Source organism: Microcaecilia unicolor, unplaced genomic scaffold (assembly GCF_901765095.1).
Source record: "Microcaecilia unicolor unplaced genomic scaffold, aMicUni1.1, whole genome shotgun sequence".
Classification (NCBI taxonomy): Eukaryota; Metazoa; Chordata; class Amphibia; order Gymnophiona; family Siphonopidae; genus Microcaecilia; species Microcaecilia unicolor.
In genome coordinates, this window is record NW_021962914.1 from 2,055 (window position 1) to 23,459 (window position 21,405).

The 21,405-nt window shown below is 43.7% G+C and overlaps 1 protein-coding gene across 2 annotated transcripts in view; it reads right to left on the reverse strand.

Annotated features, from left to right (window-relative positions):
* Nucleotides 1-444: 444 nt before the first annotated feature.
* Nucleotides 445-21,405, reverse strand: part of LOC115458659 — a gene marked incomplete at its 3' end in the record, with an annotated part of 51,755 nt that continues 30,794 nt past the window's right edge. For both annotated transcript variants that reach the window (XM_030188494.1, XM_030188495.1), the window contains 4 exon segments: nt 445-519; nt 6,253-6,314; nt 13,003-13,117; nt 14,584-14,683. In XM_030188494.1, coding sequence (XP_030044354.1) covers nt 445-519; nt 6,253-6,314; nt 13,003-13,117; nt 14,584-14,683 — 352 coding nt within the window.

The window sequence follows — 21,405 nt, forward strand, 5'->3', positions numbered from 1 at the left end:
CAGCATCCTGTTTCCAACAGTGGCCAATTCAGGTCACAAATACCTGGCAAGATCCCAAAAAAGTACAAAACATTGTATGCTGCTTATCCCAGAAATACTGTCAAAATGCTAATCGGCTTTCTACTTTCAAAGTTTAGATAAACACAACAAAAATACTTAAAGTAGAGAAAGGTGCACCCAAGTACTTTTTTATGGATGTCAGGGAAGTCTCATATAGTCACATTAGGCTGCACATACAGGCATATTTCTTGTGCCTAATTCCGGTGACAATTTTCAATCATTGACAACCCCCTACCATCCTTATCAATTTTTACTGCTGATATAAAAATTTTCAATTTATAGGTAATTAGGTGACACCCGTGAATTCAGTGGAAGATTTCTATTTGTCGCAAATATATACATCCACCCCAGATGTGACCCAGAATCAAGCAGCTTCCCTCTTACCTGCAGCTCCATCGTTTTTTCTGCAGCTTTCTCACTGAAACTCTTTAATTCTTCTAGGAGATTCTCTCTGAGCAGCTGAATAATCAAAAAGTAATCAAGAAAAATGAATTTACCAGTTAGTCAAACAATTCATTATCCAATCTGACTTGAAAATTACGTTCTCCTGTGACTTCATCAATACACAAACAGCACTATCAAAAACTCATATAAATATCACTCTTGATTAGCATATTTACCAATATTCATTACTCAGGACCTCAGCAGCAACTTCGTTGCACATAGAGAGCTCTCTATGATTTGCTGACATCATCCGTCCACTCAATTTTTAACTTTTTTTTTTTTTTTTTTTTAAGTTTTCACTTTATCAAACATTTTAATCTTAAATAGAGATTAGAAAGAAATAGTGAGGAATACATTTTTTTTTTTTTTTAACATTTGTACCCCACGCTTTCCCACTCATGGCAGGCTCAATGCGGCTTACATATTGTATACAGGTACTTATTTGTACCTGGGGCAATGGAGGGTAAAGTGACTTGCCCAGAGTCACAAGGAGCTGCCTGTGCCTGAAGTGGGAATCGAACTCAGTTCCTCAGGACCAAAGTCCACCACCCTAACCACTAGGCCACTCCTCCACTCCTTTATCGAAGTTTTCATCCATATAAATTGAAAACAAGTTTTCTCATCAGTCAGTTTTTAAGAATACATCACAATTGTTCTTCAATGGATGAGCTAAGGATTTAATCTAAATTTACCATGGGGCTATCCTAGATCAGTTACTAAGTGGGCATATTTGAGAGCTAAATTTGCCCAAAGTGGATCCCTTCCTCAATATAAGAGCACAGATGTGAAGAGAGGTTTGTAGCAGTACTCCCCTTTATGTCTAACTAGCCATTGAGCCCGTGAAAACGGGCTACTTTTGGAATGGGGGGGGGGGTTCCGAGCCCCCCCCCCCGAGGTCGGCGCCGCCCCGCCTCCCCCAGAGTCCCCGCTGCCACCCCTCCACCCGGCCCGAGCAGCACTGCAAACTTACATCAGCACGCAGCAGCAGGCACATCAGCAAAGCTGCCATCAGGGCGGGCTTCCTTCTCTGCTTGTGTCCCGCCCTCGTGTGACGTAACGTCGGCGAGGGCGGGACAAAGGCAGAGAAGGAAGCCAGACGGCAGCTTTGCTGATGTGCCTGCTGCTGCGTGGTGATGTAAGTTCACAGTACTCGGGCCAGATGGAGGGGCGGCGGCGACTCCGGGGGAGGGGGAGCGGTTCCGATGTCTGCAGCATGCCAGTAGAGACTTCCCTCTCTGTCCCGCCCCCGTCATCACGTATTGACGCGGGGGCGGGGCAGAGAGGGAAGTCTCTACTGCGCATTTGCGAGTGAGTACGGTCACTCGCCCTTTATATGTTTGATATCACTGCAGTAGTGGGTTTGACTTTTAAACATTGGGAAGTTTTGTTTCTTCATACATGTTTTTGTGAGGGCTCCTTAATTGCTTACCAATGGAGTTGTACTTTGGGGGAAAATTTTATCTCATAATCGTATACTAACCCTCCACATTGCCCCAGGTACAAAATAAGTACCTGTATATAACGTATAAACCACTCTGATTGTAACCACAGAAAAGAATCCTTTCCCCCTTTCCTTTATCCTGGAAGTTTTGAAGTCAACAAAAATGTGGTAATTGCCAATGGTGTGATTTCACCATAGAAGGTTCTGTTTGGCAATTGCCTCATTGCAGTAGAACCATAGATTTAAGATCTAATACTACTTCTGTCCCCCCTTCTATTCGCCATGGTCATGGAGCCGTTTGCCTCACGCCTGAGGCTCGATCCGGAAATCTCGGGAGCTAGAGTGGTGGAAAGAACACACAAATTAGCCTTATTCGCGGATGATGTCCACTTTCTATCTCAGTTGATAACACCCTCATCCTCCCCGTCTCATCTGCCCGCAACCTCGGAGTCATCTTTGACTCCTCTCTCTCCTTCTCTGCGCATATCCAGCAGATAGCCAAGACCTGTCGCTTCTTCCTCTTTAACATCAGCAAAATTCGCCCTTTCCTCTCTGAACACACCACCCGAACTCTCATCCACGCTCTCATTACCTCTCGCCTGGACTACTGCAACTTACTCCTCACTGGCCTCCCACTTAGCCATCTATCCCCCCTTCAGTCTGTTCAGAACTCTGCTGCACGTCTCATATTCCGCCAGAACCGATATACTCATATCACCCCTCTCCTCAGGTCACTTCACTGGCTTCCGATCAGATACCGCATTCAATTCAAGCTTCTCCTTCTTACCTACAAATGCACTCAGTCTGCTGCCCCTCACTACCTCTCTACCCTCATCTCCCCTTACGTTCCCGCCCGTAACCTCCGTTCACAGGATAAATCCCTCCTCTCAGTACCCTTCTCCACCACCGCCAACTCCAGGCTCCGCTCATTCTGCCTTGCCTCACCCTATGCTTGGAACAACCTTCCTGAACCCTTACGCCAAGCCCCCTCCCTGCCCGTCTTCAAGTCTTTGCTTAAAGCCCACCTCTTCAATGCTGCGTTCGGCACCTAACCCTTACCGTTCAGTGAATCCAGACTGCCCCAATTTGACTGCCCCTATCGGACCGACCGTTCACTTGTCTATTAGATTGTAAGCTCTTTGAGCAGGGACTGTCTCTCTTTGTTAAATTGTACAGCGCTGCGTAACCCTAGTAGCGCTCTAGAAATGTTAAGTAGTAGTAGTAGTAGTAGTATGTAACACGCCCACAAGTCACGTTCCCAAAACTCAATCACCTTATCGAAGAGTACTCGGCAGTATCGGGGTTCAGGGTGAACATGGCCAAGTCAGAAGCATTGAATGTGACACTGTGTGGGGAGGAGGTGGAGTCCCTGAAGGCGACTTTTCCCTTCAAATGGGCTAAAAAGCAAATCAGATATTTAGGGGTCAATTTGACCCCCGACCTTTCAGAGCTTTTCTCGGCTAACTATAAAGGTTTGGCAAGGAACATAGCGGCAGATTTGGAGCGGTGGGGGGACTTGGAGGCCTCATGGTTTGGACGGATAGCCATTGTAAAGATGAATGTTCTCCCCCGTCTCCTGTACCTGTTCCAAGTGCTGCCTGTGTTGATGCCCAGGCGATTCCTAAAGATGTTGCAGGATCGTATAGTGCGCTTCGTCTGGGCAGGTAAGCGACCTAGGCTGTCGCGCGCCCTCCTTTATCAAGAAAGGAAGAGGGGAGGGATGGGCGTTCCAAACCTCACATGGTACTATCGGGCGGCACAGGGCAAGGCGGCGGTCGAATGGTATCAGGCCTATCCAGATAGACAGTGGGTACAGCTGGAGCAGTACTCGGTTGGTGTCAAGCCGTTGGAGGCACTCATGTGGTTGCCACGCCCCTTTAGATCGCTGGGAGAGCATGAATGCCCGGCAGTTGGTGTTACCCTTCACTATTGGGATAGTCTATTTCCACAGAGTAAGTGTGTTTTATCGCGTCTGTCCCCAATAGCATACAACCCTTTATTTCTGCCTGGCAATGAGAAAGGGACCTTCACTAGATGGTACGGGCTGGGGGTGAAAACGTGGGGGCAACTGTATGAAGCTGAATCCCTAATTTCCTTCTCAGCACTACGGGTTATGTACCCCGTGGAGGAGAGGGATGAGTTCGCTTATCGTCAGCTGGCACACTTCCTCCAGACTGAGGCAATTACACGGGTGATCAAGCGGGAAAAAACACCACTAGAGGAAATTTGTGAAAAATTTCATATGTCACGGGGATTGATTGGGAGCCTGTATGGTTGTATAAGTAGACGGGCTCCCTGTTACAGTAAACACAGGAAAAGCTGGGAGGGAGAGCTTGGTGTGGCCCTGGGGGAGGCCCGGTGGGAGAGAATAGAACGGGCAGTGGCGAAAGTGTCAATCCATGTACCGCTTAAGGAAAATGCGGTGAAGGTGCTGTACCGATGGTACCTTACTCCGGACCGCCTTCAGCGCATATACCCAGATTTGACGGGGCTGTGCTGGAGGAGGTGTGGTCAAAAAGGCACAATGGGGCATGTGTGGTGGAGCTGTGTCAAAGTGAAAGCCTTTTGGAAAGCTGTTCACAGTAGGCTGCAGCATTGGGTGGGCCGTTCAATTGCCTGGACCCCAGAGGTTTTTCTTTTTTCTATAAAGGTAGTAGGTCTTACAACACATCAACAAGCGTTGGTGAGGCAGGCGGTGGGAGCTGCCCGGGTAGTAATAGCCTCACACTGGAAACAAGTGGGGGTCCCATCAATTGCGAAGTGGCATAATAAATTGCGATGTGTGTGTGAAATGGAGAGACTTGTAGCAGAGCGGAAACATCAAAAGAGTAAATGGTATTTGACCTGGAAATTCTCTCTCAATGATGTGAACACAGCCTAGAGTTATGCTGGTGCAAATGTATGGAAGGAAGAGTTTAGTGTATTCCCCATAAGGTGGCGAGGGTAGGGTTGGGGGGGATATATATACATATATATATATATTTTTTTTTTTTTTTCTCTTTTCCCTTTTTTCTTTTTCTTTTTTGAAAACATAGGGAGGGAAAGAGAGAAGGGAAAAGAGGGGGAGAAGAGGGGAAGGGAAGGGGAGGGGAAGGAAAAAGAAAAGAAAAAAAAAATTAAAGAAGTCAACAGAGGTTATTTGAATGTTGTTATAATATAGAAAGCATCTTGCTGGAATGTTTGTCACATGGCCATATATGTATAAGAGCACTGATGGATTGTATTTTGAACAAAATGTATTGCATAAATGTTCAATAAAGACTTCACATAAATAAAAAAAAAAAAAGATCTAATACTACTTGTGATTCTTTTTGTTGTCTATGCTATTATATGCCCTTGTAATTTAATATATGTGGGTAGATCTAGTTGGCTTGTTAAAATTAGGCTAAATGAGCATAAGTCCCATTTGGTACAGAAAGTACTTAATGCCCATACAGTGTCCCATTGGGTTCAGAAGGGTCACTCTGTGAATGATATTAGATAGCAGATAATTGACAAATCTGAAGTGAGTTGGGAGGGAGGGAGGGAATACAGAGTATTTTTTAATTTGAAAGAGCAGCATTGAATTTATAATTTGAACAGTGTTTCGCCAAAGGGATTGAACCTTGGAGACTGATTGGTTCTCCCTTTTGTGAAACTCCCCTGATGACTGAAGGAGTGAGTCATGTGATTAAGATAAAAGGTTGGTGTCAAGTTAGGGCGCCATCTTGAGTGAAGAATTGCAAGATAGAAGCTGAGGCAGAAAGTATTTTCAGCAGTTTATAAAGTACTGTTATTTAGATTTACATATTTTAATAGGCACTGGTTAGTCAAAATTTAATTGTATTTTTTGTGATAGGACCAAGTCCTGATGCAGTGGAGGGAAAACATGGCCCATGTTGGCTGGGGTCCTTATAGCAGCTTGCATATTTTTATAAGATAAGTGCTCTGTTTACAGTGAAATTTTAAGAGGTTCTGATATTTAAGATTAAAAGGTTCAATAAAAAAATGAAAAAAAAAAACGCTTAAAAAAAAAGTTAAAAATTGAGTGGACTGATGTCGACGTTAGCAAATCATAGCGAGCTCTCTATGCGCAACGAGTTGCTGCTGAGGTCCTAAGTAATAATTATTTGTACCTATGGTAATCAATAGTGATATTTATATGAATTTTTGATAGTGTTGGGTTTCAATGTATTGATGATTGTTTACCCCCACTGATAACCTGGTGGACTCCTAACTTCATGACTTCATGGCACTTGCAACATTAAATTAAAAAGTAAAATTTCGCATTAGAAAAAAAAAATTTCACCCACTAAAACAGCTCTTACCTTTGCCTCTGCTTGACACTTGTCTCTCTCTTTCACCGATTCGACAATTCTGTTGCCAGTAACTGATTATAAAACAAACAGCTGATATAAACATATGTATGACACAGATAGACTATAGATGCCACTTCCACCCCAAGCCTGGTTAAAGAAATTCTTGAGGAGGAGGTTTAAAACCTCTTGCTTTGGCAACAGTCATTACATTTACAATGTCCCCAATGGGTGTTAACCCTCATTCAGTAGCGATCAGTCTGTGTCAAAAAGAGGATCGCCTTCAGCTAACAGCTTAAAACTTTGTTGTCTGATCTTAGTCAAAAGACCAAAAAGTGATCACCCTGACAAGTTAAACAATCCAATTCTTCATCCACGGGAGAACACATTTATACAGTGAACCTCAATCTCAAATGCGTCTTTCACCAAGGTTGGAAAAATATTTAGAATATTCTGGCAAGTTACATTGTTTTGGGATATTTTTTAGTTCCTTTTCTTCCCTTCTGAGCTCTGCAACATTCATCTCCCTTCCTTTCAGCCTCTCCCCTCAGGTCAGCATAACACTACAACTATGCACCTGTGATTCTGCACCCCTTCCGATCAGGGGCATAACCAAAAGTCCATTTTTGGAGAGATCCTCATATTCTCTACCCCTTCCCCACCCACCGCAATAAAATATTACCTGCCAGCCAAAGACATCTCCTACCCGAGTTGAGCCTGCAGCAGCACTTAATTCAGCAGGAGCATTTTGGCTGCTAATGCCAGATCTCCTGTGCGTGTGCACGCAGGAGAGCCGGCATTAGTAGCCGAAGCACGACTGGGCCGCTAGTGCAGGTTCGACTCAGGCAGGAAACGTCTTTGGCTGGTGGGACTTGGCATCCCTGCCAGTCATGAAAGCAGAGGGGTCCTGAGCTGAAGGTGCCCAGGCCCCCAAGGTTACCTCATGGCTACGTCACAGCTTTCTACAAGAAACAGACCACAAATTCTTCATTCCCACACCTATCAATGTGGCTATCCATTACTGAGACTTAACTCCCGTTCCTCCTGCCTCATATTTACTTCAGAGGCAAATAGTTATCAAGACCTCCTTTTTGTCCTGCTAGGGCAGTCCAAACCAGCAAGCTGTACCTCCCTACCAGCAGACACTAGTAACATCAATGGCATAAGTGCTGGTGCAGGCTGGAATTCCTCAGTACAATACCAACACAGCAGAACAGATAGAAACCCAACCTGCTTTTGTGTATCGCACTGTTCCTTACTGGGCAGAGGAAGACAAAGTCCATCTAGCTAGAGCATAAGGCTTGCAGTGCTTTACAAAAGAATGTAGCAATGACCAGGTTGCTGTTCTACAAATCTGCTTCAGCCCGAGATATCTCCTGAACTCGAGTTGAGTGAGCTTTCAGTCCACTCATAACCTCTTTACGTCTCACAATACAAGCCAATTCAATGGCCAACTTAATCCAACATATGATGAAAGACTTAGAAGCTGCTTCTCCCTTCTGCAGATCATGAACAGAATGAAAAGTCAATCTTACTTCTGGAAGGGGTTGGTAACTTTCAGGTATCGGAGCAAGTCTTCCCTGGGACTGTACATTTTAGTAGCCCAAGAAGGCAGGTAAAACCACCTGTGACATGAAAAAGAGAAACTGCTTTAGGCAAATAGGAAGGTACTGTCATGACTGACACAATGTCCTCCAAAAAGGACAAGGCCTGGAGCTCTGAAACTTATCTGGCTGAACATACAGCCCAGGAAAACTGCTTTCACTGAAGCCCTCCTTTAAGGGCTCAAATGGCAGGCCAGCTAAGGAGTTAAGGACTAGATTGAGGTACCACCGAGATGAACAGCCTGAAGAAGGGGACGGACTTGCTTTACCCCATGCAAAAAACAAACTACATCCATCTGGGCTGCCAAGAAAACATCTTGTACTTTGCCTCAGAAACAGGACAGGGTTGCAATCTGATCCTTGAGAGAGTTCAAAGCCAGCCCTAGCTTCAGCCCTCCCTGCAAAAAGGTCAATAGAGTGCAACTGTGCTCTCCAAGGGGACACACATCTTGCTCTGCATGCCAACATTCAGAAAGTTTCCAAACTCACACATAGGCCAAGAATGTAGAATGCCTGTAGACCTTAAGAAGTATAGCAACAACTGATGCTGATTAACACTTGTTGCTCAGGCACTTCCTTTCAAGGGCAGTGCCCTAGGCCAGAATGGATGTGGATCCTCCACAATGACAGGACTCTGGGACCAGTAGACCCCAGCCTCTTGAGAGTGAGAGAAGAATACCTACGAGTAGATAAATAAGATCTGCATAACAGGGATGGCGAGGCCAGTCCGTCACCACCAAATTGGAAGAAATGGATGAGCAGCCACTCTCCAGATGACTCTGCCAATCGAAAGCCAAGAAGGGCCTCTTGATAAAGCCAAGGCTGTATCAAGGCGCTGATTCCCTGCCAAGTCACTCTCTTCAGTGGCTTTAGAACCAAGGACTCTTGTGTTCCACTGAGCTGGCCATGCTACTAAGCTGCTGGCTTCTACATGTCCTGCACCAGCCCCAAACCCAAATGCATAGCTCAGGGATCAGGACTGTGTCTTCCTCCTACCCTCAGGGTCACTCACCGACATACCACTAAGGTCCAGCTCCCTCAAAACTCATTTTTAATGAAACTTTTATTCCCGTGAAGAAGACCAAGGGAATAAAGGGAGCTAAATCAACACATTTTCCCTTTTTAAAGGCTCTGCCATGGCACTCGGGCTGGGGGGGGGGGGGGAATGGGAAAGGACACTTACAACCTATCCCCTCTATTAGTGGCCCCAACTGCTGCTAGCACACCTTACCAAGCAAAGCCTATGGGCTAAGACTTGGGGCAAGGAGTCTGATCTCTGACTCAACTGAGCTACAGCCCCCCAAACTCAACCTCAAGGGATGCAGAAAAATTGTGCTCTGGGGAACTGGATCAAAATCCTCTATCATACTGCAGCAGCCAAATCCTCCATTTGCTGGAGGAAAAGAAATACCAAGGAGTTCCAGCTTGTACCAGTCCTTATACCAGTAATATCACTAGAACAGATTAGTTTCTCTATCTCCATGTGTTGGTAGGGACTGGTCTAGTCAAGCTATTGACCCCCTTACACTGTCCTCTTGTGTCTCTAACCTTTTCTCTTCCACCACTCTATCTAAATCTGTCAATGAAGCCATTTCTTCCTATGATACTATTCTCTCCTCTGCTCTGGACACTCTTGCCCCTCCCACACCCTGTCCTACTAGGTGTACCAAACCCCAGCCTTGGCTGACCTCTAAAATCCGCTACTTTCGTTCCTGTGCTGACTCCGCTGAACGTTCTTGGCTTAAATCCCGCACCCTTGTCAAGTTCATTCATTTCAAATTCATGCTTAACTCCTTCCAGTCTGCCCTTTCACAGGCCAAACAGGATTACTTCACCCAATTGATAAATTCCCTTGGCTCTAACCCTCGACTTCTCTTCTCAAAGTACCTCCATCCCCAATTCCCCCTTCTCTTTCTCCTCAGACCCTAGCTGAGCACTTCCACGATAAAATCTGTAAGTTTAACCTTGAATTTTCATCCAAACCCTCCCCACCTCTCTCTCCCTTAATCCACACCCCCTACTCTCCTTCTTTTTCCTCCTTCTCTGAAGTTTCTACTGAGGAAACTGCCCTTCTTCTTTCCTCCTCTAAATGTACTACCTGTTCATCTGATCCTATCCCCACTCATCTACTTAACACTCTCTCCTACTAGCATCCCTGTCATCTGTCACATCCTTAATCTCTCACTCTCCACTGCAACTGTTCCTATGGCCTTCAAACATGATGTTGTCACTCCACTCCTTAAAAAACCCTCACTTGACCCTACCTGTCCCTCCAACTATCGCCCCATCTCCCTTTCCTCTCCAAATTACTTGAACGCGCTGTTCACCGCCGTTGTCTTGACTTCCTTTCTTCTCAACCTATTCTTGACCCACTCCAATCTGGTTTCCGCCCTCTTCACTCTACTGAAACTGCACTTACCAAAATCTCTAATGACCTGCTGCTGGCTAAATCCAGAGGTCTCTATTCTATCCTTATCCTTCTTGACCTATCTGCTGCTTTCGACACTGTTCACCACACCATACTCCTAGATACGCTATCCTCGATTGGATTCCAGGGCCCTGTTCTTTCCTGGTTCTCCTCTTACCTCTCACTTCGCACTTTCAGTGTCCACTCTGGCGGTTTCTCTTCAACTTCCATCCCACTTTCAGTCGGTGTCCCCCAGGGTTCTGTCCTTGGACCCCTCCTTTTCTCCATCTATACCTCTTCCCTTGGTACCCTGATTTCATCTCATGGCTTTCAATACCATCTTTATGCAGATGACTCTCAGATCTACATCTCCACCCCTGAAATCTCAACCGTAATCCAGGACAAAATTTCATCCTGTTTGTCTGACATTGCTGCTTGGATGTCTCAACGCCATCTGAAGCTAAACATGACTAAAACTGAACTTCTCATTTTTCCCCCTAAACCCACCTCCCCTCTTCCCCCATTCTCTATCTCTGTTAATGGCTCTCACATCCTCCCTGTCTCCTCGGCTCGTAACCTTGGAGTCATCTTTGATTCCTCTCTTCTTCTTCTCTGCGCATATTCAACAGATCGCCAAAACCTGTCGTTTCTTTATCTACAACATTAGCAAAATCTGCCCCTTCCTTTCTGAATACGCTACCAGAACCCTTATCCAAACCCTTGTCACCTCTCGCTTGGATTGTTGCAATTTACTTCTCACTGGTCTTCCTCTCAGCCATCTCTCTCCTCTCCAGTCTGTCCAAAATTCTGCAGCACGACTTATTTTCCGCCAAAATCGTTATACCCACACTAGCCCACTCCTCAAGTCACTTCACTGGCTCCCTGTCCGCTTCCGCATACAGTTCAAACTTCTCTTACTGACCTTTAAATGCATCCATTCTGCAGCCCCCCATTACCTCTCCACTCTCATCTCTCCCTATATTCCTCCCCGTGAACTCCGCTCACTGGACAAATCTCTCGTCGCCCCCCTTCTCCTCCACTGCTAACTCCAGGCTTCGTTCCTTTTCCCTCGCGGCACCTTACGCCTGGAATAGACTTCCTGAGCCTGTACGTCTAGCTCCATCTCTACCTGTTTTCAAATCTATGCTGAAAACCCACCTTTTCCCCACTGCTTTTGGCTCCTAGCCACTACTCAATTGCCCTCCCCTTGTTCCTTCTCACCCAACACTTCCTTCGCCCTTAATTGTCTTGTCTGTATTTTTAGATTGTAAGCTCTATTGAGCATGGACTGTTTCTCTGTGTCAGGTGTTCAGCGCTGCGTGCATCTGGTAGCGCTATACAAATGTTAATAATAATAATAATAGTGGGATACAAGAAAAGGAAATTAACAGGTATGACTAAATTTTACCTTTCCTTACTCAAACTCACATACCACCCAAAGCTTTAAACTTCATACCTCGCTCACAACACTAGCAGTACTTCTATCTTTTTTCTTTTAACTTAAAAAAAAAAATGAACACAGAATCATAGAAAGATAATGGATGAATGTGACGAAGTAGTAATTCACTCCCTTGCCTTCAGACAGGATCCACAGTACCAGTATCATCCAAGGAAAAGTTTTTATCATATCCTTAAAATGCTTCAGTGACAGTGTCTACATTTACTTTGGTAACTTGATCCACAGCATGAATATGATAACAGCTGAAGATGTTCTGAATCATATAAATTCATCTCATTCTTGCTAGTTATTTCCTCAACAGAAATGAGAACTGATTGTTGGGTCATGCTTGAATTTGGATTTAGCTCATCCTTTTTTATTTTTTAAGTTGTAGCCTAAGATGAGTTATATTCAGGTACAGCAGGTATTTTCATGTCCCTAGAGGGCTTACAATCTAAGTTTGTGCCCGAGACAATGGAGGGTTAAGTAACTGATCAGATCACAAGGAGAGACATTGGGATTTGAACCCTAGCTTTCCTGGTTCTCAGCCTTCTGCTCTAATGAAGGTCTATGCGCTTTAAAAATGAGCCTCAAAGTGTGTAGTCCTAAACTAGTCATGATTTCTAGTCCTAAACTAGAATTTCACCTCTTTACATGCAATGCTTCCATTAACAAGATTATTTCAATTTTAATTTTGTTCTTTGATGTGCCTGTAGCATCTTCAATTTGTTACCATCCACAATCTAGGTGTACTTCATTTCCTTATCCAAACTGAAATATTAATTAAAAAACTGAATAGTACAGACCTAGAACAGTCCTTTTAGCTGACATTTAAGTCACCAATTTCCTAAAGTTATTTATCCACCCAATATGAGAATTCAAACCACAAAACCCCCAATCCTCCCTTCCCTTGCAAAGCTCACCCTTCACAACCATCCTATGAGAAATGTTAAAATGAAGCCATAGCTGCCTAACTTACTGTTCTTTGACAAGACCTAGGATTGCCCAATATCTTTGGCAAAGACCTAGGATTGCCCAATATCTTTGGCAAGACCTAGGATTGCCCAATATCTTTGGTGATGTGTTACATGAAGATGAAAGAAGCTGAATTTGAATATTAAGAAAACAACTCAAAACTGTAATGAGAGCAACAGCCACTCCAATGTGAGGGAGAGAACTTTTAACTACTAGGTGTTGACCGATGCATTTCAAACCGAGGATTTATGAAGCTGTGGGAGAATTTACAGTGAATTCAAATGCTTTTCTTAGCATATGGACCGAAAGCACAATGGGAATCAGTTCACACAACTCACCTGGATCAATATTACTGTTCTCCAAAATAATCATATTTCTCTCCAGTCTCTCATTTAATTCCTTAACCACCTTTTCAAGAACATCATGGTTCTCTTTCAGGTTCTTTACTGTCTCCTGTCAAAACAAGATAACGGATGCAAATATTGTTTAAAAAGTTTAACTGTTTCAGTAGTTTAAACTAATAACTGTTTCAGTTAAGCGAGAAGGCAATCGTATCAAACCTCTCCTTCCCAAGATGCATCCATATGTGTATTCCTCAGACTAGCAGCCCAGCCCACCCAAATCTGGAGGTAGGCACGGCAACCAAGCAGTCAGCTAGCAAGACACATTGAAGTGAGCCATGATGGGACTCCTTCAGCCACAGTCCAACCATTAATACTGAAACAGTAAACAGATTAACATTTAATATTTTACATCCCTAATCCAAGTCTCAAACACTTACTGTTGAGACACCCATATAGACACGTTCTCAATGTCATCCTACCCCCTTATCAAGTCTACACTTTTCTATGGGAAAAAGCAAGATTTTCACACCTGCACATCTGTCTCTCTCTTAAGCCATATACCATGTGTGTCTCCCTGTTTGTCACGCACAAAAGTCTCATGAGAATCCTAGTAACTAAGATCCCTGGAGGTTGTCATTTCTCAGGCTCATTTGTAAAGTAGGGAGTTCACTCTGAGAGCAGTAGGAAAATTAAAATAATGATGCAAGCAAACAGTTCATCTACTACAAAATCTGGCACCGCTTACATGTGTTCAAGTACCAATACATATAGCCAAGTCTGCAAGGCCAATAAGGAATTTCTTCAGAATTAGATTAGGGCTTGCATTATAACTCCTTAGCCCAGCAATCATGCCTTCCATAATAAGCAATGTCACTTTTGTAAAATCTCCACCTCTACTCTGAAAGGAACAAGATGCTCTTCTCTTATTCCCCAAGGTCGCCACTCTGTATATGTGCAGCATGAATGGACACATCTTAGCAATGAGCTCTGACCAGTGCTTATGCAAAGTCTAAATTTGCTAAAAAGCTTTGTTGCACTGCTTTGTGGAACGCTCAGAGGAATGAGCTACGTTTCTAGTGCCAAGGCAACCCAAACACTACAACTCCTTTCATACATTTCTATATAATCCTTACAGAGCAAGATCATACGAACAGTCTTACGCTACTACGTTTGCGTATAAAAGCACACAGATCTGGAAAGCATTACCCATGGCCCTGAAGAATATGGACAACCTAACCAGCTTTCGCAAATCTTTGAAAACACATCTCTTCAACAAAGCCTACTAAAGACATTCTTAATAAATTATTCCTCAAACTACTCAAGTGCATCAAAAACACCTCTCACAACACCTTACCTAGCACCTTCTATCTAAATCACCTACTTTCAGCTTATTATCGACTGTATATAAGATCATGTAATGACTGCATCATAACAACACTCTGTAAGCCACATTGAGCCTGCAAAAAGGTGGGATAATGTGGGGGTACAAATGCAATAAATAATAATAATAATAATTTAAACTCAAACTGTAATATGGAACTTAACAGCTCCAAATGCTGGCCAGAAGAGCTCTACCTGCACTCTGCTCAGATCTGCATGCAGAGATGAATTTTCTGCCTCTAGCTGTTTATTCTTGTCCCTCAATTCAGCCTCCACTCTGTTTCGGGCTATTATTCTGTAAAAGGAAACACTTTTTTTTTTAAACAACAACAATATGTATATAAATGCAAAAGCCAACAGTTTTTTTCCCCCCAACTCATCTTGAAAGCTTTCTGATAGCAAACTCCGGGTAGTCAATGATGGTTTTTTTTTTTGTAGTAGCTGTTTGGAGTCTAAACTGATTCTGATATAATGGTTGGAAGACTAAGTTGCTGGTGGGTTCTCTGTTTCTCTTTGTTTTTGTGGTGTTTCTGACAGCTGCTCTTTCAGATGTGGTCAAAGATATTGATACTTTAATTTTTTTTCCTATTATAGCTGTAATTTCTTTAATTGTAGATTTTGTTCCCTAAGTAGTTGGTGGTAATGATTATTTAAAATCAAATTGTAAAAGAGTGGCAATGTTTGAAGTGATTTAAAAAAAAATCCCCCTCATTATACTTGTATTTTAAAAGTTTTTGATCAACCAAGGAACACCAGTTTAAGAAAAGTGCTTGTTTTAACCAGGGCTTGAAAACAAGTAATTTGAGGGGGCAATTTTGCTTTCCTCTCTGGTAGCTTGTATTGCCTTTAAAATGCACATATTTGGGGTTTTTTTCAAGACACTGCCCCTTAATAGGCTGTGCTTATACAAATAATTGGCTGGCATACAGGTTTTATAAATATTGATTGGCATGTAGAAGATGCTGACTCACACTGCTTTTGTTCAGAATGCTCTCACTATTTGCTAGAGTCCTAATACGTATTTTACAAAAAGCTCTGTTTAGCAGAGCCTTTTGAAAAATACCGGGGGAATTGTGAACATTCTAAACTGGACATCCCCATTCTCTCCTAAAAACATCTCGGGCAAAAATGGAGCTTTAGATGTTGCTATTCTGTGATAATCAGGCCTCAGTCAGTGGATGTCATGCTCTTCCTGCAATAATCAGGCCTCCATCAGTGGATGTGATGCACTTCCTAGCAGCATTCCTGAATGTGGGTCTATAGAGGAAAGCCCCGTGATGGCATTGAAAAGGCTGCATAGTTTCAAAAACAGGTATCACTGAAAGAGTCAGCATAGGGAAAGGGGGAGGGAATGTTATTCTTTCAGCTGCTGCGGTGGAGGAAGGGATGATGCTGGAACCAGCACTTGTGGAAGGAAAGGGATGGGGGTGAGCTATAAGCAAGTTATCCCATGGGCATAGAAACTAAGACAGAAGTAGAGGAGGTGACCTATACAGAGGAGCAACTTAAAGGCAAGTATATATGGTAGTTTATTTTTAAATTCAAGAACATTTCTCTTAAATACCACTCTTCTAAGAAAACTACTACTACTACTACTTATCATTTCTATAGCGCTACTAGACGTACACAGCGCTGTACACTTGAACATGAAGAGACAGTCCCTGCTCGACAGAGCTTACAATCTAATTAGGACAGACAAACAGGACAAACAAGAGATAAGGGAATATTAAAGTGAGGATGATAAAATAAGGGTTCTGAACAAGTGAACAAGGGTTAGGAGTTAAAAGCAGCATAAAAAAGGTGGGCTTTTAGCTTAGATTTGAAGACGGAGCTTGATGTACCGGCTCAGGAAGTCTATTCCAGGCATATGGTGCAGCAAGATAAAAGGAACAGAGTCTGGAGTTAGCAGTGGAGGAGAAGGGTGCAGATAAGCCTAGAAAAATCATCACTTCTTATAGCTTGCGTACAAATCCTATGCTATTCCTAATAGTCTGGTGGGCAGCAAATAAAAACATTTCAGGCTCAGCCTGCCAGACGTTCACTTCTGTTCTGTTGCTTTAATAAGTCAAGGCCAGTTCATTTCAGTATAAAAGCAATGGGCATTAAATAAGATTTCCAGCTATGGAATATTTGGTTCAACAACATGGATTTTATTATAATTTAGCATGTTTAAGGGTTAAAAGGGCCCCCCTCTTCCCAAAACATATTTGTAGGATTTTTTTTTGTTTGAACTACACTAAATGACAAGGACTATTCCTGTGCCTTGTGATGGTAGGAAAAGACAAAAAGAAACATTTTTCTACAAAGAGCTTGAAATTAAGTGAACACACATCTGGAATTCAGGCTTTGCATTGTGTCACATGTATGATTATCTCCCAGTTGGTGAGAGGTTATGTGTGTGTGCTCAATGCAAAGAGCTCCTATCTCTCAGAGAACGAGTCCGTTCCCTTGAGGCTAGAGTAGCAGACTTGGACGAGCTGAGAGAGACAGAGGTACACAGAGGAGACCTACAGTGATGTTGTAGAGAAGCTCCACCTCCAGTCTGGCAGCCCCTGTGCTGCCTTGGAGAAGGGAGGTCTACTAAAAGGACAGCATCACTCTGGTGAAGTTGGAAGTAATCCTATAGCCAGAACCAGCCCACCAGGGGATGCAATATCATCTTGCACCGAGGATGTGCATACAGGAGTTTCTGCCCAGGAGGGAAGGGTTAGGAGAGCTGTTGTAGTTGGCGATTCGATTATTAGGCATGTAAGCTGGGTGGCTGGTGGACATGAGGATTGCCTGGTCACTCGCCTGCTTGGTGTGAAGGTGGTGGATCTCACGCGTCACCTAAATAGGATTTTAGATAATGCTGAGGAGTCGGTTGTCTTGGTACATGTGGGAACCAATCACATACGAAAATGTGGGAGGGAGGATCTGGAAGTCAAATTTAGGCTCCTAGGTATCAAACAAAATAAAACATGGAAAAGAAAAAAAGATGATACCTTATTTTCTTTTCCATGTTTTATTTTGTTTGATTTCTATTGATAACCTTAAGAGTGGACTAACACGGCTACCACACTCCTCTACTTAAGGCTCCTAGGTAGAAAGCTGAAATGCAGATCCTCCAGGAGAACATTTAAAGAAATGCTCCCCGTTCCACACTCAGGACCCAAGAGACAGGCAGAGCTCCAAAGTCTCAACACATGGTTGAGGTGATGGTGCACGGATGAGAGATTTAGATTTGTTAGGAACTGGGCAACATTCTGGGGAAGGGAGAGCCTGTTCCGAAAAGATGAGCTCCATCTTAACTAGGATGGAACCAGGCTGCTGGTGCTAACATTTAAGATAGAGTGGCTTTTAAACTAATTTTTTTTTTTTTGGGGGGGGGGGGGAGGGGTGACCGACAGTTGCCCAGAGCAGTAGATACCTGGAATGCTCTCCCGCGGGAGGTGGTAAAGATGAAAATGGTAACGGATTTAAAAAATACATGGGACAAATACAAAGGAATCCTGTTTAGAAGGATCGGATCCAAAGAAGCTTAGCAGAGATTAGGTAGGAAACCCAGTGCTGGGCATACTTCAACGGTCTGTGCCCTGATCAAGGCTGAATAGACTTGGATGGGCTAGAGTAGAGTGGAGCTTTTCAGGGGCTCTGACAAACAGCTTCAGAAATGTTAGAACAAGGTCGGTGCCAAGAAGACTTTTACGGTCTATGCTCTAAAAATGGCAAAGATAAATCAAGATCATTTTTACATATGATGCACCACTTCATACCATATGTAATGAGTTTATCTTGCTAGGCAGACTGGATGGACCATACTGGTCTTTATCTGCTGTCAGTATTCTCAATGGAGAAGGGTAGTTAGTGGGGTTCCCCAGGGGTTTGTGCTGGGACCGCTGCTTTTTAACATATTTATAAATGACCTAGAGATGGGAGTAACTAGTGAGGTAATTAAATTTGATGATGACACAAAGTTATTCAAAGTCGTTAAATCGCAGGAGGGTTGTGAAAAATTACAAGACCTTACAAGACTGGAAGACTGGCCTCTAAATGGCAGATGATTGTTTAATGTGAGCAAGTGCAAAGTGATGCATGTGGGAAAGAGGAACCCGAATTATAGCTACATCATGCAAGGTTCCACATTAGGAGTCATGGACCAAGAAAGGGATCTAGGTGTTGTCGTTGATGATACGTTGAAACCTTCTGCTCAGTGTGCTGCTGCGGCTAAGAAAGCAAATAGAATGTTAGGTATTATTAGGAAAGGAATGGAAAACAAAAATGAGGATGTTATAATGCGTTTGTATTGCTCCATGGTGCGACCGCATCTTGAATATTGTGTTCAATTCTGGTCGCTGCATCTCAAAAAAGATATAGTGGAATTAGAAAAGGTGCAGAGAAGGGCGACGAAAATGATAAAGGGGATGAGGAAAGGCTAAAACAGCTAGGGCGCTTCAGCTTGGAGAAAAGGTGGCTGAGGGGTGATATGATAGAAGTCTATAAAATAATGAGTGGAGTTGAACGGGTAGATGTGAAGCGTCTGTTTATGTTTTCCAAAAATACTAGGACTAGGGGGCATGCGATGAAGCTACAATGTAGACAATTTAAAACGAATCTGAGAAAATCTCTCTTCACTCAACGTGTAATTAAACTCTGGAATTTGTTGCCAGAGAATGTGGTAAAGGCAGTTAGCTTAGCGGAGTTTAAAAAAGGTTTGGACGGCCAGTAGCGTTCCTAGGGGGGCTGACACCCGGGGCGGATCGCCGATGCGCCCCGCCCCCCCGGGTGCAGTGCCCCCCCCTGGCGAAAGGACACCCCCCCCGGGTGCACGCCGCTGGGGGGGTGCCGCGTGCCAGTCAGCTTCGTTCGTTTCCATGCTCCCTCTGCCCCGGAACAGGAAGTAACCTGTTCTGGGGCAGAGGGAGCATGGAAATGAACGAAGCTGATGGTGCGCGGCACCCCCCCCCCCCAGCGGTGTGCACCCGGGGCAGACCGCCCCCACCTTGGTACGCCACTGTGAATGGTTTCCTAAAGGAAAAGTCCATAGACCGTTATTAAATGGACTTGGGGAAAATCCACTATTTCTGGGATAAGCAGTATAAAATGTTTTGTACTTTTTGGGGATCTTGCCAGGTATTTGTGATCTGGATTGGCCACTGTTGGAAACAGGATGCTGGGCTTGATGGACCTTTGGTCTTTCCCAGTATGGCAATACTTATGTCATCTACTATGTTAGGAACATCCTTGAAGGGTATTACTGAAACAGGATCTTTAGGGAATCCTGATAGAGAGGCTTCAATAATGGTGATAGCCAGTAGTATTCAATGGGAGAACAAAGTAAAGGATGCAAATTATACTCATTATCTTCAAAGCAGCCTGTATATGTGAGGGGAAAAAAAAGACAAGTGTCTATATTCAAATTCTAGAAGCCTTAAAAATAAGATAGAATTGGAGTATATAGCACTAAATGAAGAAGTAGATTATAATAGACATTTCAGAGACCTGGGTGTGTGTGTCTCTGAAATGTCTATTATAATCTACTTCTTCATTTAGTGCTATATACTCCAATTCTATCTTATTTTTAAGGCTTCTAGAATTTGTGTGTTTGTATATATATATATATATATATATATATATATATACATACACACACACACACACTGAGTGCCCTTGGTATGGGGCCTAAAGTGACTGACTGGATTAAAACCTGGTTAAGTGGGAGGCAACAGAGTAGTGGTAAATGCAGCTCGCTCTGAGGAAATGGCTGTTATCAGTGGTGTACCACAGGGTTTGATCCTTGGGCCGGATCTTTTTAACATCTTCGTGACTGATATTGGGAAGGACTGTCTGGTAAGGTTCATCTCTTTGCGGATGATACCAAACTCTGTAATAGAGTGGACACCCCGGAGGGTGTGGATGGTATGAAGAAGGATCTTGCGAAGTTTGAAGAATGGTCCAATATTGGCAACTAAGATATAATGCTAAAAGTGAAGGGTCATGCACTTGGGGTATAAGAATGCAAGGGAAAGGTACATTATAGGGGGTGACGTGCTTCTGTGTACGAAAGAAGAGTGGACTTGAGGGTGATTGTGTCTGATGACCTAAAGGTGGCCAAACAAATCGAAAAGGTGACAGTCAATGCCAGAAAAATTCTTGGATGCATGAGGGATGACCAGCAGGAAAAAAAAAGAGGCGATAGTGCCCTTATACAAGTCTCTGGTGAGGCCCCGTTTAGAATACTGCGTGCAACTCTGGAGACCGCACCTACCGAAAGATATAAACAGGATGGGTCGATCCAGAGGACAGCTACAAAATTAGTAAGCAGTCTCTGTTGCACAACATATAGGGACAGGCTTAGGAACCTCAACATGCATATGCTGGAAGAGAGGCGAGAGCGAGGGGATATAATAGAGACGTTTAAATACCATCAGTGGAGTCAATATACAGGAGGCAAGCCTTTTTCAAATGAAGTAAAACTCTGGAACGAGGGGGCATATAATGAAGTTAAGAGGAAATAGACTTAGGAGGAATCTAAAAAAAAGACTTTTTCACGAAAAGGGTAGTGGATGCATGGAATGGCCTCCCGGTGGAGGTTGTGGAAAAGAGGACTGTGTCAGAATTTAAGAAAGCATGGGACAGGCATGTGGTATCCCTCAGGAAAGGAAGAGTTAGTGTTTACTGAAGATGGGCAGACTGGATGGGCCATTTGGCCCTTATCTGTTGTCATGTTTCTAACTGGTCCAGGAACCAATGAGAAGGAGAGCTATTTTGGATCTAATCCTTAGCAGAAGGCAGGTCATAGTACGAAAGGTGACGTGTTGGATCCACTTGAAAACAGTGATCATAACATGATCAAATTTGAGCTGATATCTGGAGTGAAGTCACATCACAAAGGAAATCTACTGCAGCAGCTTTTAAGTTTCGAAAGGGCGACTATGACAAAATGAGGCCCCTCCGACTTTGGAACGGGACATTGTGTGCCTATCCCAGAACCCAGCTGCGCGCGCTGAGCGGCAGGCTGAAGTAGAAAAGAGGCAC